This window comes from Panthera uncia, chromosome B4 (genome assembly GCF_023721935.1).
Source record: "Panthera uncia isolate 11264 chromosome B4, Puncia_PCG_1.0, whole genome shotgun sequence".
Taxonomy (NCBI): Eukaryota; Metazoa; Chordata; class Mammalia; order Carnivora; family Felidae; genus Panthera; species Panthera uncia.
Genome location: NC_064809.1, coordinates 48581490 through 48595910, shown reverse-complemented (window position 1 = coordinate 48595910; position 14421 = coordinate 48581490). Strand labels below are relative to the sequence as shown.

The 14421-nt window shown below is 34.0% G+C and overlaps 1 protein-coding gene across 2 annotated transcripts in view; it reads left to right on the top strand.

Moving 5' to 3' along the window:
• Positions 1-10854, top strand: part of LMO3 (LIM domain only 3) — a 55705-nt gene extending 44851 nt beyond the window's left edge. For both annotated transcript variants that reach the window (XM_049625151.1, XM_049625150.1), the window contains exons 3-4: positions 159-284; positions 9998-10854. In XM_049625151.1, coding sequence (XP_049481108.1) covers positions 159-284; positions 9998-10103 — 232 coding nt within the window. In that variant the 3' untranslated portion in view covers positions 10104-10854. The remainder of the gene's footprint in view (positions 1-158; positions 285-9997) is intronic.
• The last annotated feature ends 3567 nt before the right edge of the window (positions 10855-14421 follow it).

Here is a 14421-nt window from a genome sequence, read left to right as displayed (position 1 = left end):
TCAGAGAAGAATATTTATGTATCCGCCTAGGATAAAACCTACTTGTATACATCAGAAGGCATTGTGTATTGATAGCTTTATGGGGTATATTAGCACCTTCTTAGTCATGATCTCAGATCTCCCTGTAAGAGTTTGAAAAAAAATGTTTATTGTTCCAGGCTCTTCGGTGTAACGGGAAACTGTGCTGCCTGTAGTAAGCTCATCCCTGCCTTTGAGATGGTGATGCGTGCCAAGGACAATGTTTACCACCTGGACTGCTTTGCATGTCAGCTTTGTAATCAGAGGTAAGCAGATTTCATTCTGGTGTCTGGAAAAATGGTAAACCTCTCTTTGCTATTATTTATTTAATAGGCGGGAATTGTATTTTTTACTTAAAGCAGTTAATCTCGGCATTTTTGTCTTCTGCAAATATTCACTTGGTGCCAGAAACAAACCGCTGGGGGAAAAGGTCTGAAAACTACCTGAAGGAAAAGCATCATCTAACAGGATGTGATATGAAATGAAGATACCACTATAAACTTTAGTTTTCTTATTATGCATTCTTTCTTGTGTTTGTCTTTTTAAAAAGTCGGTTTAAAATATCTTTAAATTTTACTTTAAAATTTTAAAAATATCCTTAAATTTTTCTTTCTTTTTAAAAGTAAGCTTAAAATCTTTACTTTTTTGTACTGTGAGCAAACACATGTGCACTGAGGCAAATAAATATACAGGGATTTGTAGGAAGTAGTGTGTCTTCAGCTTAGTTTTCATATTTATAGTTGCCCTATCTCTTGATTTCTTATCTTGAATTTTAACCTTGTTTTAGATGTACTTTTTAAGTTACTTTAAGTCTCTTTGGGAATGAGGCCAAATATAGCTTATAATTAAATACTTATCAGCATTGGACAGGCATCATAGGAAAATGGGAAGAGTGTTGCACAACAAGTCTAGAAACCCGAATTCTAGTCTGGACTTTGCCCCTAACAAGATGTATGTCCATATGTCAACCATTTGAGCTCTCTTGACCTCAGTTTTTCTCATTTACAACATAAGGGAGCTGGATTAGTCAATCTCAGAGAATTCTTTCATCTCAAAGTATTATCACTTTATCCCATTTGTCCTTATTGAAAGCTGTAACTTTTATTTCCAGTGGGAACTATATACTATTGATACCTTTTTTAAGAGAAATGCAGAGGATATTAGAATATGCAACTGCACATATCATTAAAACACATTTAAAAAATTAGCACACTTAATAGATTTTAATGAAAATAAATTCAATGTGAGTGTGAAAACACCTGGATATAGTATATAATCAGGACACATTAGTTGCATCAAGTTCTCAGTTACAGTAATTTGCCCCGCTTTACTGTTTTCACTGCAACATCTTCCTATGAAGCCCTGTATATCCCAGAAAGAACCCAATGTTTACAGTGCAAACAGGATTCAAATTCTAGCCCCATCCTATATCAGCTTTGTTATCTTGAGTATGTTACTTAACCTCTGAGATTGGTTTCCACACTCTGAAAACAGAGGCACTCATATCTATCTTGCACATTTTGAAAATTCAATGAAATAACTTATATTAAATAGCAGGAACACAAATGGTTCTAAAAAAAGTAGCTATTGTACCTTGATGTTTATAATTTACTTTTACCAAATAATATTCCATTAACTTGGTTTTTACCCAAGAGATATATCTCAGTGATACCTCCTGCTAGATGCAGATGTTCAGAGAGGTACCCAATATACCTTGCAATATATAATTTATCCAGGAAATAATTCAAGAGGTCAGCTTACAACACCTTGAGTCTTCCCAGCAAGTTTTTGGAACTAAAGCAGGTTAATTCACTCTATGGTGACATTTAGCCAGAAAAAAATTGGCAAATATGTGCGTAAGGATATAGGTACATGAGCACAAATATCCACACATTGATACAGATACATTTACACACATGTGTACCTATATGTGTATATATCTTAAAGGTGTATTAGTAGTAAATTTAGAATACTTCTGTTTACTTCTGCTATTGATCCACTAACACATCCATTAACAATACAGTTACCTTTATGCAATAATAACATTTACTGCTTTTCTACTTACAAAAGTTTCCATATTCATAGAAATTTTGGAAAATAGAAGGAGATAAAGAATCATATTGTCCCATGTCTCACTATTCTAAAAGAAGTATTTTAATATTTAGATGTTGCTAGCCACATGTTTTCTTATGCATATATGACAAATGACAAATGATATGCAGCATATATTTTATAATATATCCACAGTTGAGCTGCTTAAAGGAGAAGAACAGGGAAGAATCCTAATGTTTGATATTTGGACTTTTTAAATTTAATATAGTATGCTCGTTTACTTGCCCTTAGAAATTCTTTTAAGATATTTTAAGCTTTCTGGTGTCCAGTTTTATGTATAGAGCTTCATATATATAAATCAGTCTTCTATCATCAGACGTGTAAGCTATTTCTTCACATTTTTATATCATCAATATTATCAACATAATATGGATTTTATAATCAGACAATATTCAAGTCTGTGTTAGGATAAATTCACAGGAGCATAATTAATTGGACAAACTATATAACTGTTTAAAGGCTTATGTGATATATTGTTAAAATGCTCTCTAGAAAAGTTGTACCAATTATTCTTATACCAGAAATGTAAAAGCTATGTATTCCTTTACATTCACTCTAACATTGGGAATTATTATTTAAAAAGAAATCCTTGTCACCTTGAGTGATGAGAGATGGTGTCCCATTATAATTTTTAATTAGTATTTATTTGATTACTAGTGGCCCTTGGATAGTTCCTCTTTTAGGGAACTGCCTGTTTATGCCCTTTGTCCATTTTTCTATTAGGGCAGGCCACCCTATTTTATCCATGTTCTACACAGAAAATTAAAACATCATTCAAGTGCTAAACCCTGCCTAAATTCTATTATGATGCAAAGTAATTGTAGGTTGTTAATGCTATTTACAAATCATATATCAATTTTATTTCACCATTGAAATAAAAAGTTGCATTCACAATTAAGTCTATCTCCTCAGTAGAACTCAGTCAAGTAAGACAAACACTCCTAAATTTTGACTCTAAAACTGTTCACATTCTTATTGCTGCAAAATACTATTCTAGTATCATTATTAAAGTACCTAATATATTTCTGTGTTCGCTTCATTTATTACATGCCATAATGGGACTGCATATCTTTAGTGCTGGTTATGCACAATTAGCACTTAGTTATTGTCTTGTCACTTCAGCCCCTACAAGACAAACTTCTTTAATGCAAGAAGTCAGCTAATCTTCATCAGTCAAGCAAAGCAGGCAAATTTTGTTACTCTGAATACAGAAGGTTTTCAATATAGGAGATTTTCTTTTTACTTTGACATTTGCTGGGGGAATCCTCTCCAATAAAGCCATATGCCACACAAGCCTATACTTTCAGGAGCCAAATCATTATTATAGCCTTGCACCTTTTCAAGTGAAACACAAAGCAAATAGGTAATTTATAGGCACTTTCCCTTAAGCAAACTTTATTGACATCTGAAATTGTGGTATTAGAAATGCTTATGAATTTTATTTAGCAGTCATTTTAGCTTAACTTTTAAATCAAAATATCATTAAGATCTAAAGCATTGCTGAATGTTTTCAAAACAGTAGTAAAAATAACTTTTCAGGATTGGTTGTTTCTTGAACATACCCATCTTTGCCCTTTTTAGAGAGGTATGGTTAAAGATGTGAATCCTGAATTAAAAATCTAATTTTTTTTCTATTTTAAGGGAAGCAGAGGAATGCTATTTTGAGCATCTTATATGATAACTTGACTCTCATTCAGAATTGGAAAATTTGGTGTAATAAGTTAATTTCTTAAAGGTGATTAAGCCCTTCCTCCTTAGACAATTCTATAAAACTAAGCGATGGTTTTATAAGAAAAGAAAAAAAAACATGTTAATGAAATGGCCTCAGATATGTAGAATTGTGTAACACTAAAGAACAAAAGCACTGTGCTAGGCTCTGGAAAGAGAGGTGAATAAATCTAGTTTCTCTCTTAGGGATATTCAGAGCTATGGCAGAGACAGGACATCAAAGAGTCACAGAAGAGTGTAATCGATGCTAAACAGATCTATACCGAGGGAAGAGAGGTCTGTCCTTCTTGAAGTCTTAGAGAAGCATCAAAGGGTTGATGTGCTGGGTTTCAAAAAAAAACCTCCCTTGGACTGGGTGGAATGTAGGAACTGTGTCTGGTGGGGGCTGGGGAAGAGGAGGAAGCCAAGGAGCAGTGAGAAAAGGGTTTCCCAGACAGATGGAGCATCATGCAAGGCATGGGAGTGTGAAAGCATTTAATGTGTGCAGGAAATGAAAAGTACTCAGTGTGCTCAGAGATTACAGAGGGAGTTTGGTAGGGATATGGAGAAGTAGGGAATGGCGTGCAGACCAGAAGGAGATGAACTTGTAAAGGGAGGAAGTCAATGAATGAAAGTCAAAATGAATACAAACTTAAATGCTCTATCTAAAATACCTTTGTTATCTAAAGCTATTCGGTTCTGGAATAAATCTGTCTTAACCAGTATTTACTGACCACCCACCTCAAGTGGTAGCACAATTTATGGTGGTATTTCAAGGGATTCAAAAGAAATACAGCTCATGGCCACTTACCTCAGCACTGCAGACCAGTTTGGAAAACTTGTTACGCATTCATAAGAAAATTTGAAATGCCAAAGTAAATGATATGCCAATAAATAAGTGCTCTGGGAAGGATCAGAATGAGTTGACATGGCCGGGGAATATTGATGGAGGGAAGGGAAACTGAAGAATTTTTAGAATTTAAATATATGGTAAAAAGGGAGAAATAGTCCTGGCTAAAGAACGGCTTTAAGCAAAGGTGAAAAGATTATCATTGGCAAATAATAATGATAGTAGAATTCTTCTTTTTTTTTTTTAATTTTTTTAAAGTTTTTCTTTTTATTTTTGAGAGAAAGAGAGCGATCGGGGGGAGAGGTAAAAAGAGAGGGAGACAGAATCCCAAGCAGGCTCTGTGCTGTCAGCTCAGAGCCTGATGCAGGGCTTGAACCCATGAACCATGAGATCATGACCTGAGCAAAGATCAAGAGTTGGACACTTAACCAACTGAGCCACCCAGGCGCCCTTGAGAGCAGAATTCTTATATAGTGGTGATCATACACCAGACACTGTTCTGTTTCACCTGTGCTCATTCAATATTCAATATAATTAGGTACTGTTACTAGCCTCATTTTACAGATGAGGTAACTGAAGTATGGAAAATTTAAGTAACTTGCCCAAGAAAACACAGATAGAAAGTGGTAGCCTCAAAATCTGAACCCAGCCAGTCTGGTTTTAGTCTTCAGACTCAGAGCTGATATGCAGGTCCTGGACTGTTCCAAGAGGGGTATTTTATTTTCTGACTAAGCAGATATAAATGGGAATAGATAGAGTGAAGTTAAAGTAAGGTAGGCTTTGAATAATTTATAGCAGGATTTGGGATGTGAGTAGTGTAAGTTGGTGCAGAAAAGATGATTAGGAATGAAGTATATGATAACAACTGGAGAGTCATTGGGAAAAGACAGTAAATGGGTGCACAGTGTATAGTGGTGAGATGATCGCTATATAATCAGCATCTCTTACTGAAAACAAAGTATAGGATTAAAATCTCCATCTTTAGTAACTGAGGATGCCAAATAGAAAATAGAGACATTTGAAATAATGCCCCCCCACCCCGACTCTTTTTAAAGTATTGTGGAGATGGGAACTAATTATAATTGACAGCCACTAACCTCAGGGTTAAAATATGATGACTAAGTTAACATTTTCATTCTTAGAAAGGATGTTAAAAGGATGTTACAAATAGAGGCTTCTTTGCAGAGGCTTTTGAAAACCTGCTTAAAACTACTCTAAGCCCCATATTTTATAAAGGTGTTTTATTAGTTATATTTATTTTCTGTACTCCTCAAATCTCTAAGACCATATGAGTTCAATTAGAGTCACTCCAAAATATCTGGAAATTAAATCTGTTATTATTAACTCCAAAACATCAAGATTAAATGGCACAATAATATGATTGGGCATCTTTTTATTCCTTAACATACTTTTTTTTTAATGAAGGCAAAATTAATTGAGCTGACTATACCATAAGCAATTAGGATTAGATTACAAGGAAGATTATCAGCTTATTTTCAGGAATTTTAGCCTGACCTATTAATATACTTACAGTATCCTCTGGCCATCACTGCTTCTATAATATTTTTTTCTGCCAGTGCTAAATCTCATAAGGAGCTCATAACAGTAGAAATTAGCTTTTCTTACAAAATCACAGCTATAGATTATTTTGTTAAGCATCTAACATCTGCATTGCTGTTTCTGCAATTTCTTCATGTTTATATGTGGAGCATTTTAAATTTTTTTTTTTCAACGTTTTTTATTTTTATTTTTGGGACAGAGAGAGACAGAGCATGAACGGGGGAGGGGCAGAGAGAGAGGGAGACACAGAATCGGAAACAGGCTCCAGGCTCCGAGCCATCAGCCCAGAGCCTGACGCGGGGCTCGAACCCACGGACCGCGAGATCGTGACCTGGCTGAAGTCGGACGCTTAACCGACTGCGCCACCCAGGCGCCCCAGTATGTGGAGCATTTTAAAGGAGTATACCAAACCTAATTGCAAAGCAGTATAATCTGCTTTAACCATAGCTTTCAAAATGTTTTAAGTTATATGGGGAAGTGTGACATTTCTTACCCATGTTCTGTTTTGTCTTGACCTTTAAGTATAAATTGAAATGCACACAAGATGTACTTTGTCCAGTTGACAACATTAGTAACAAAATATTTTAGATAGGAATACTTTAGATAAATCCCATTTATGTTACCAATATCTCATTGAATGGTAGGCAGACGTTTTTTAAAGTTATACAAAGGAATACTAACAATACAAAAAACCTGTATTAACTTTCTGGGCTAATGCTTTATTGCCTCCATGTCTTGAGCCCAAAGAGATCAGAACCCCTTTCCTTCCTCTATCATACATATTATAGCTATCGAGCCTTGAGCAGATTTTTTTAATTCTTGGAGGAAGCCTTAGGTTTTTCATCTGAAAAAGGCAATAATAATATTTACTTTCTCAGTTGAACATAAATAAATGTAATCATGTATATACATGCTTAGCACTAACACATGGAAAGCACTTTATATATATATATATATATATATATATAGGAGGTGGCTATAATAATTATCTACACTCCAAACATCGAGGTGAAGCTTTACATACTTCATTTGTACTATTTAACACAAACTTATAAAAGATACATTTATATTAAAGATAGGAAAGGGGCACCTGGGTGGCTTAGTCAGTTGAGCATCCGGCTTCAGCTCAGGTCATAATCTCGCGGTCCGTGGATTCGAGCCCTACATCAGGCTCTGTGCTGACAGCTTGGTGCCTGGAGCCTGCTTCAGATTCTGTGTCTCCCTCTCTCTCTTTCTGCCCCTCCCCTGCTCTCACTTGGTCTCTCTCTCTCTCTCTCTCTCTCTGTCTCTCTCAAAAATAAACATTAAAAAATTTTTTTAAATATAAGAAAAAAATGACATTTCATCTTCAATATCATAAGCGGAAGGTTGGGATTGTATTCATTACAATATGCCACTTTGCCTCTCATATACTTCTTAATTTAACATCCCTACAATCCAGTGATGTAGCTGTTTTATATTACCTACACAGAACTGACTCCAATGTACCCTATAAGTTGCACTGGGTAGGTGATAGCATCAGGGCTCAGGACTAGATCCCCAGGCTCTTGGTTCAATGCTTTTCTTATTATAATTACCCTGAATTTATTAATCTATAAACAAAAATTATTAAATTTCAATACTTCTGAAGGTAAGAAGTTATATTATATATATTATATATATTATATTATATATATATTATATATTTGACATATCTTTAGATGACCAAAAAAAAAGTTTTTATTTGGGGTGCCCAGCTGACTCAGTCGGTAGAGCATGTGACTCTTGATCTCTGGGTTGTGAGTTCAAGCCCCAAGTTAGACACAGAACTTAATTTTTAAAACCATGTTTTGGGTTTTTTTTTTTTGATGGTGAATAGAATTGGGGGACTTGTTAGAAAATTAAAGCAGAATTTTAGACAATATGGAGTTGAAAGAGTATTTCCAATTCAGTTGGTTTTTAGAGAAAAAAAAGAATTCAGTAATATCAGCTAGAACACAAGAGCATTTGTTGAATTTATTTATTTTTATGTGTTCTTTTATTATTAGTTTATTAGTTCGAATTAATTTCAACACTAATATATATTGAAAGTTTTGAACAGTAATCAGATATATCCTACATGCTATTTAATGTAATCTCACGTAAAAGATAAGTATCTAATTTGGCTAATTCTGTCCAACAAAAGAAATATGTCCTTTTATTCAACATATCTTAATGATTAGGATAATCATTGCGAGTCTACAAAAACTCGTTTATTCAAACAGCACTTTTTAAGCACAATATTTAAAGGTTATAGTTTGCAACTGATAAAAAAGAAGATATACTTAAGGTTCAAACTCGAATGTTCATTGTATCCAATAGCCTTGGCCACAAACTCCAGGATTTCAAGATCAGTGCTTAGTCTGTACTTTCAATCAACATCATCAGCAGGCAGTAATCCTGGGGAAAAAAAAAAAGTAAATTCCACAAATAAACAGACCAATCTTCCTTTAAGAGGAAAGCTAATTCTTTTCAATCTACTTTTTTTATTACACTATTTTCCCCTCTATCTACTTAGCTAGAATAAGGATAAATTTCCAAAGCTACCCAGTTGGAAAATAAATAGGTTCACTGTTTGTCTAGCATTCCAATCTTTGCAAATGTAAATCAGTCCAACTGCTCCTCATTTAAACCTTCAACTTCACAAAACATTAAAGGGTTGCTTTCACTACACAATTTAATCTATCCACTAAGATTTCTGCTTGAACATCATTCGAAATTGACTATCTGATAAAGAGAGACCACTATCAAAGGTCAGTGGGGTCAACTTGTATAATTACAAGTAGTTTTACTGGGTCAACTCTACTAGACACTGCTGTTTGAAGGTTAAATTGTTACAATTAAAAATATATACAGATCTCCCCAGAGTTACTTTATTGTTAAATGTACTGGAAACAGCACAAGCATTTATTTCTGACCTTAATTGTGTCCAAAGTGTCACCACTGGGAAATTATACAAAAACAGCACTTATTAAAAACATTACAATCTTGCACATTAAACAATGCTTTATAGAATAAAATACATAATTAGCTACTGGAAACTAGTTTATTTATCACATCAATATTAAGAAGTTCATTCAGGTTACTCCCTTTGGTTTAATTGGAAGTGCTCTAAGCAATGACATTTAATATTTCATAGTTGGTGAACTTGCCACAAACAAAAGAATATGGCCCAGCATCAGAGTCTGATGCTAAAACAACTTTTACTTCAGAACAATCACTTCCAAATTACTAGAATTTAATCACATTTTAATAACAGAGAGTAGAGGGAAGCTTTAAATGGGAAGCTTTAAAATGGGCTGCTTTCTAATTGTTTGATACATTTTAATGCCTTTTACCTTTTTTTAATAAAGTGAATAAATGGCCAGTGATGAAATCTTCCATAATCACTCCAGTGAAATATTATCATTCTTTTTTTATTTTAATGACTGTAAATATAGATCAATTATTTTTTTTTTCTTTCCAAAGTGGCAATAAAAATCACCTCTGCCACCCAAGGTATTTTCCTCATTTTTCCTTTGCTTTTTATATATAAATGTAGGATTTCAAATTTTGCATGTAATGTTTCATTAAATGACTGACATGGTTTAGTTTCGACAATAAAGGCAATTTTCTAAACCAAGCTTTCAAATTCAGGGAATTACTGTGTGAAATTATTATTGGGGAAAGAAATCTTCAAATCTATGGACCTGAAATTATCTTAACACATTTTATTTTTTAAAATATTTTCAGATTTTGTGTTGGAGACAAATTTTTCCTAAAGAATAACATGATCCTTTGCCAGACGGACTACGAGGAAGGTTTAATGAAAGAAGGTTATGCCCCCCAGGTTCGCTGATCTATCAACATCACCCCATTAAGAATACAAAGCACTACATTCTTTTATCTTTTTTGCTCCACGTGTATATAAGAATTGACACAGGAACCTACTGAATAGCGTAGATATAGGAAAGCAGGATGGTTATATGGAATAAAAGGCGGACTGCATCTGTATGTAGTGAAATTGCCCCAGTTCAGAGTTGAATGTTTATTATTAAAGAAAAAAGTAATGTACATATTGCTGGATTTTTTTGCTTGCTATTCGTTTTTGTGTCACTTGGCATGAGATGTTTATTTTCGACTATTGTATATAATGTATTGTAATATTTGAAGCACAAATGTAATACAGTTTTATTGTGTTACCATTTGTGTTCTGTTTGCTTCTTTGTATTGTTGCATTTAGTACAATCAGTGTTTAAACTTACTGTATATTTATGCTTTCTGTATCTACCAGCTATTTTAAATGAGCTGTAACTTTCTAGTAAAGAATTGAAGAGCAAATCTCTCACTAATGATACACATATAGATAAAGCAAGTCTATCAACATTAAAATACTAAAAAAAATGAAGACACCCACAAAGCATTTTAGCAACATCCAATATTATTGCCACTATGATTTAGAGTCTATCAGTGTTCTCATTATAACCCCCTATTTTCAGGGGGTTAAAGATCAGCTTTAAAAAATGCATAAAAATTTCATCTTAAAGCACTTTCATTTTATACCAACGTGAAAAGTGCCATTTTTAGAATAACTTTAAAGCTTAGCAGTTATCCTTTTACTTTTTTTTTTTTTTTTTTTCTGTGCCCTTATCTACACAATGGCCAATGGCTTTGTTTTATTTATTTTTTTTCAGCCATTTACCCCTTATGTAAACTAGTGCCTTTGGGTATCATATAAAATTTTTCCAAAGGGTTACTTTAAAAAAAGTGTTACACCACTATTGTGAGATAATTTTAAAATGATAAATTTCTTGTACAAATTTTGCCCAGATTTCTCCGTAAGAGCTAAGGGTTTAATAACTTTATGGCTTGATAAATTTCTGGCACTGAAAGAATTTGAGTGCAAACCTACTGAAACCACGAGAATGCACATCGAAGTTATGATGATATTTGAGAAGGTTACTTTTGATCAGAGCAACATAGTGCTCACAGAATTTTCTAGAAGAAGAGAAACAAAGGGATTGTTAAAAAGCTGAGGACTGGTGATTATATATTTTTCTGCATTTACCTGACACTTATTTTAATGTTCAAACATGAAGACTTTAAAAGTTTGACGTGTCTTACTCATGCTTTTCTTTAAGTAGTTACCGGCTCAGAACATATCACACTTAAGGCTGAAATCTGCCATTCCATTTTTCAAAGGTGAAAAATTATTCCCTTACCAACATGATAGCTGATAAAGAAGAAAGCTTTCTAGAAAGAAATTATGGAGACTGATTATTTAAATTACAATTAAGGGAATAAAAATAAGACTATGATCCCTTCTTCTGGGTTGCTGACACTTTGCTACTTTGCTTCTGCTCCCTGGAATAGAACAACTTTTCAGCAAATCGAATTCCACACAGGCACAGTGAAGCATATTTTTATTAGAGCAAATTTAGTGCTATGGATTTTCTTTTTTCTCTACTTTTTTCTTAATCACTTGTATAGGAAACAATATTTCCCAGTGTTATTTGCATACATATTTTGTCCTGCCAATATATGCATTGCCGATGAAAATTAAATGTGATACCTGGATTCTTGGTTTGGGGCCAAAATATTAAACTGAAAATAATGCTGGTGTGGATTTTAGTTGTTTAAAAAAAAAAACAAAGCTTTATTATGAACCTGCATGTGAATCTGGTTATTGCCTCTCATTTTTAAGAAAATGGTTCTGTGAAAAGTGAATGATATGTATTTTTACAAATACTTCATGGTTAAGAGTGTTCAAGTCACATGTCCCCCAGATGTGAGATATACTGAAAAAAAAAAAAGAATTGCAGAAATAGCTATTTGGGGCTCACAGAATAACTATTATTTTAGCCTTAGAGCCTTACATTTGTTTCATGATAAGACTTGCATAGCCAAAACCACAATCAAAATCAAACAAATGGGGGGAGGGGGGAGGGGCGGAGGGATATGTGAAAAGTGGTTTTCTTAAGCAGCCCTGCTAGTCCCCATTAAGAGGTGTCTGAAATTCATGTGGATGTAAAATTTTAATTGCCAGTATCTTTTTCAAATGATCTTTTTTAGATTTAAATGGTTTTGCATATGTTTATCAATATGTTAAAATACTTGTAAATTGGGAACAAACTTCTCTAAGCTTCAGGAAGCTGTTCAGTTATCCTTGCCACCCAAAGACCAAACAAGTTTTTATTGCCTTTTCTTTTCGTAAATCTTTCGGGAATTAATTCTTATGCTTTTTACTACAAACAAAATTACTCACCTGGATTAAAGATTAAGGCCTTAATCTCTTTAGATTATCTTTAATCTCCATGAAATTGTGAAACCAGACAGAAATGGGTCATTTTATAGCTAATTGCCCATAAATAGTAGCATTTTTGACCTGAAGTACTAAGCTAATTGTCTTGACTACACAAAGTCCCTGAATTGTTGTCAACTCACCTCTTTGTGTTGTGTGGCCTTGATGTCTGTCACTTAGCTCATCATCCGGCGCCTCCAGTAGGACACCTCCAAAGGAGCTTTGATTTCTCAAGCAAGCTCCCTTCCTAACCTGCGTCTCCTAGCGGCTGCCTGCGATGAAGGACCAGGCACCTCCACTCCACCAGAGTGCTCGCTGAGTTTAAAAGCTGACCTGTGTTTGTAATTTCACTTTCATCTTGCTTAATAAATATCTGCTGGATTCTTTCATTCACTTTTTTTTAATATTTGGATTTATGTTTTTAATAAAAGGGGTCTTATACTATTTGATTGCGCTTAATTGGCAAAAGCCAAGATACTATCTAGAAAGCAGACGTGGAGTCCATGAAAAAAGAATAAAGTGTGTAAGCACATTTACTTTCAAAAGGTAAATCATAACCTAAAGCATAGACAAAGTACCTCAGATGCTTTCTCCAAATGTTGTATTTAGGATCTCTGAGCTAGGTAGTTTATTGCTATTTACTTTTGTGGGGAAAATAAAACTGTTAAAAATGAAGGTAGCAATTGCTGGGTGTAATTTGGTACATTTATGCAAACTTCAAGTGATCTTCCTGAAAGCCATGGTGTTGCTGTTGTCAGACTAAATTTCAAATTTCCTATTTTGTGTATAATGAATTAAAACAAAACTAAAGAAAAACTCAACTAAATCCTACATCTTCAAGGAAGAGATGTTGTGCCTTAAATGAAACAGGGTACTGAAAATTATATCTGTAGTAAAACATACCATGCACAAGTGGTTTCCTTTTAACTATCACTTTAGGCAAGCCGCTCTCAGAGTAGTCACTTAAACAATTTCATAGAAATGATACAGGCCAAACATGTTTAACATTCACGTCAGTAAGTTGCAAAAACAATCTGCATGTTCGTTGTAATAGGCCATTAGTGCAGAATACAATTTTAGCAAAAGCCTTTTGATTACTACTTTTTCTTAAAAACACCATTATAGATATTTCTTAAATGTGATTGTAATGCAAGTTAAGGTAACAGAGAGCAAAACGTTAATATAGCCATTATTTCGATTGACATTTATTGAGTATCTACTCTATGACAGGCCTTGACCTGAGCATTCAGCCTCCTACTGGGCTGACTTAGGACTCTTCATACATCAGAAAACTTCAGGGTATCTTTGCACTGGTTTATACTCATCTCAAACCTCCTGATAATGAACACACAAAAGCGAATACCGTCTACTTATTCAGCATGTCATTGGTATGAAGGCCCCAGAAAATATCTCAAGTAATCAATGTGTTCAGAGAATTATCTCACACAAATTACTCATTAACTCAATAGCACATAATAAAAAAGAACATCAATTAATTAATGAGTCACCCTCAGATCACTATGATTACAATGGAGCTCTGTTGAAACAGCAGTTATAAATGGAGTTGCCTCTCTTTATTCATTGTTTGCAATTGGCCCATTGTTTGGCTGAAACCAGTGTCATATTTAACACATGCCTGTAGGTAATTGTGTGATTAGTATCATAAATGAAGAATTCAGAAAGTGTACTGCTTCTAAGACCTTATAAATGATGGGAAAAATAAAGGCAGCTCTCACTTGTACTATAGCTTCCGTTGAGGCCAAGCCATTAGACGGGTATTATCTATCTAAAAGTTGTATTTTACGTTTAAAAGACTTACATGTTGAGATGCTAGGACATGTAAAAGTAAAATTTTAAATGCTCTAAAATACACTTA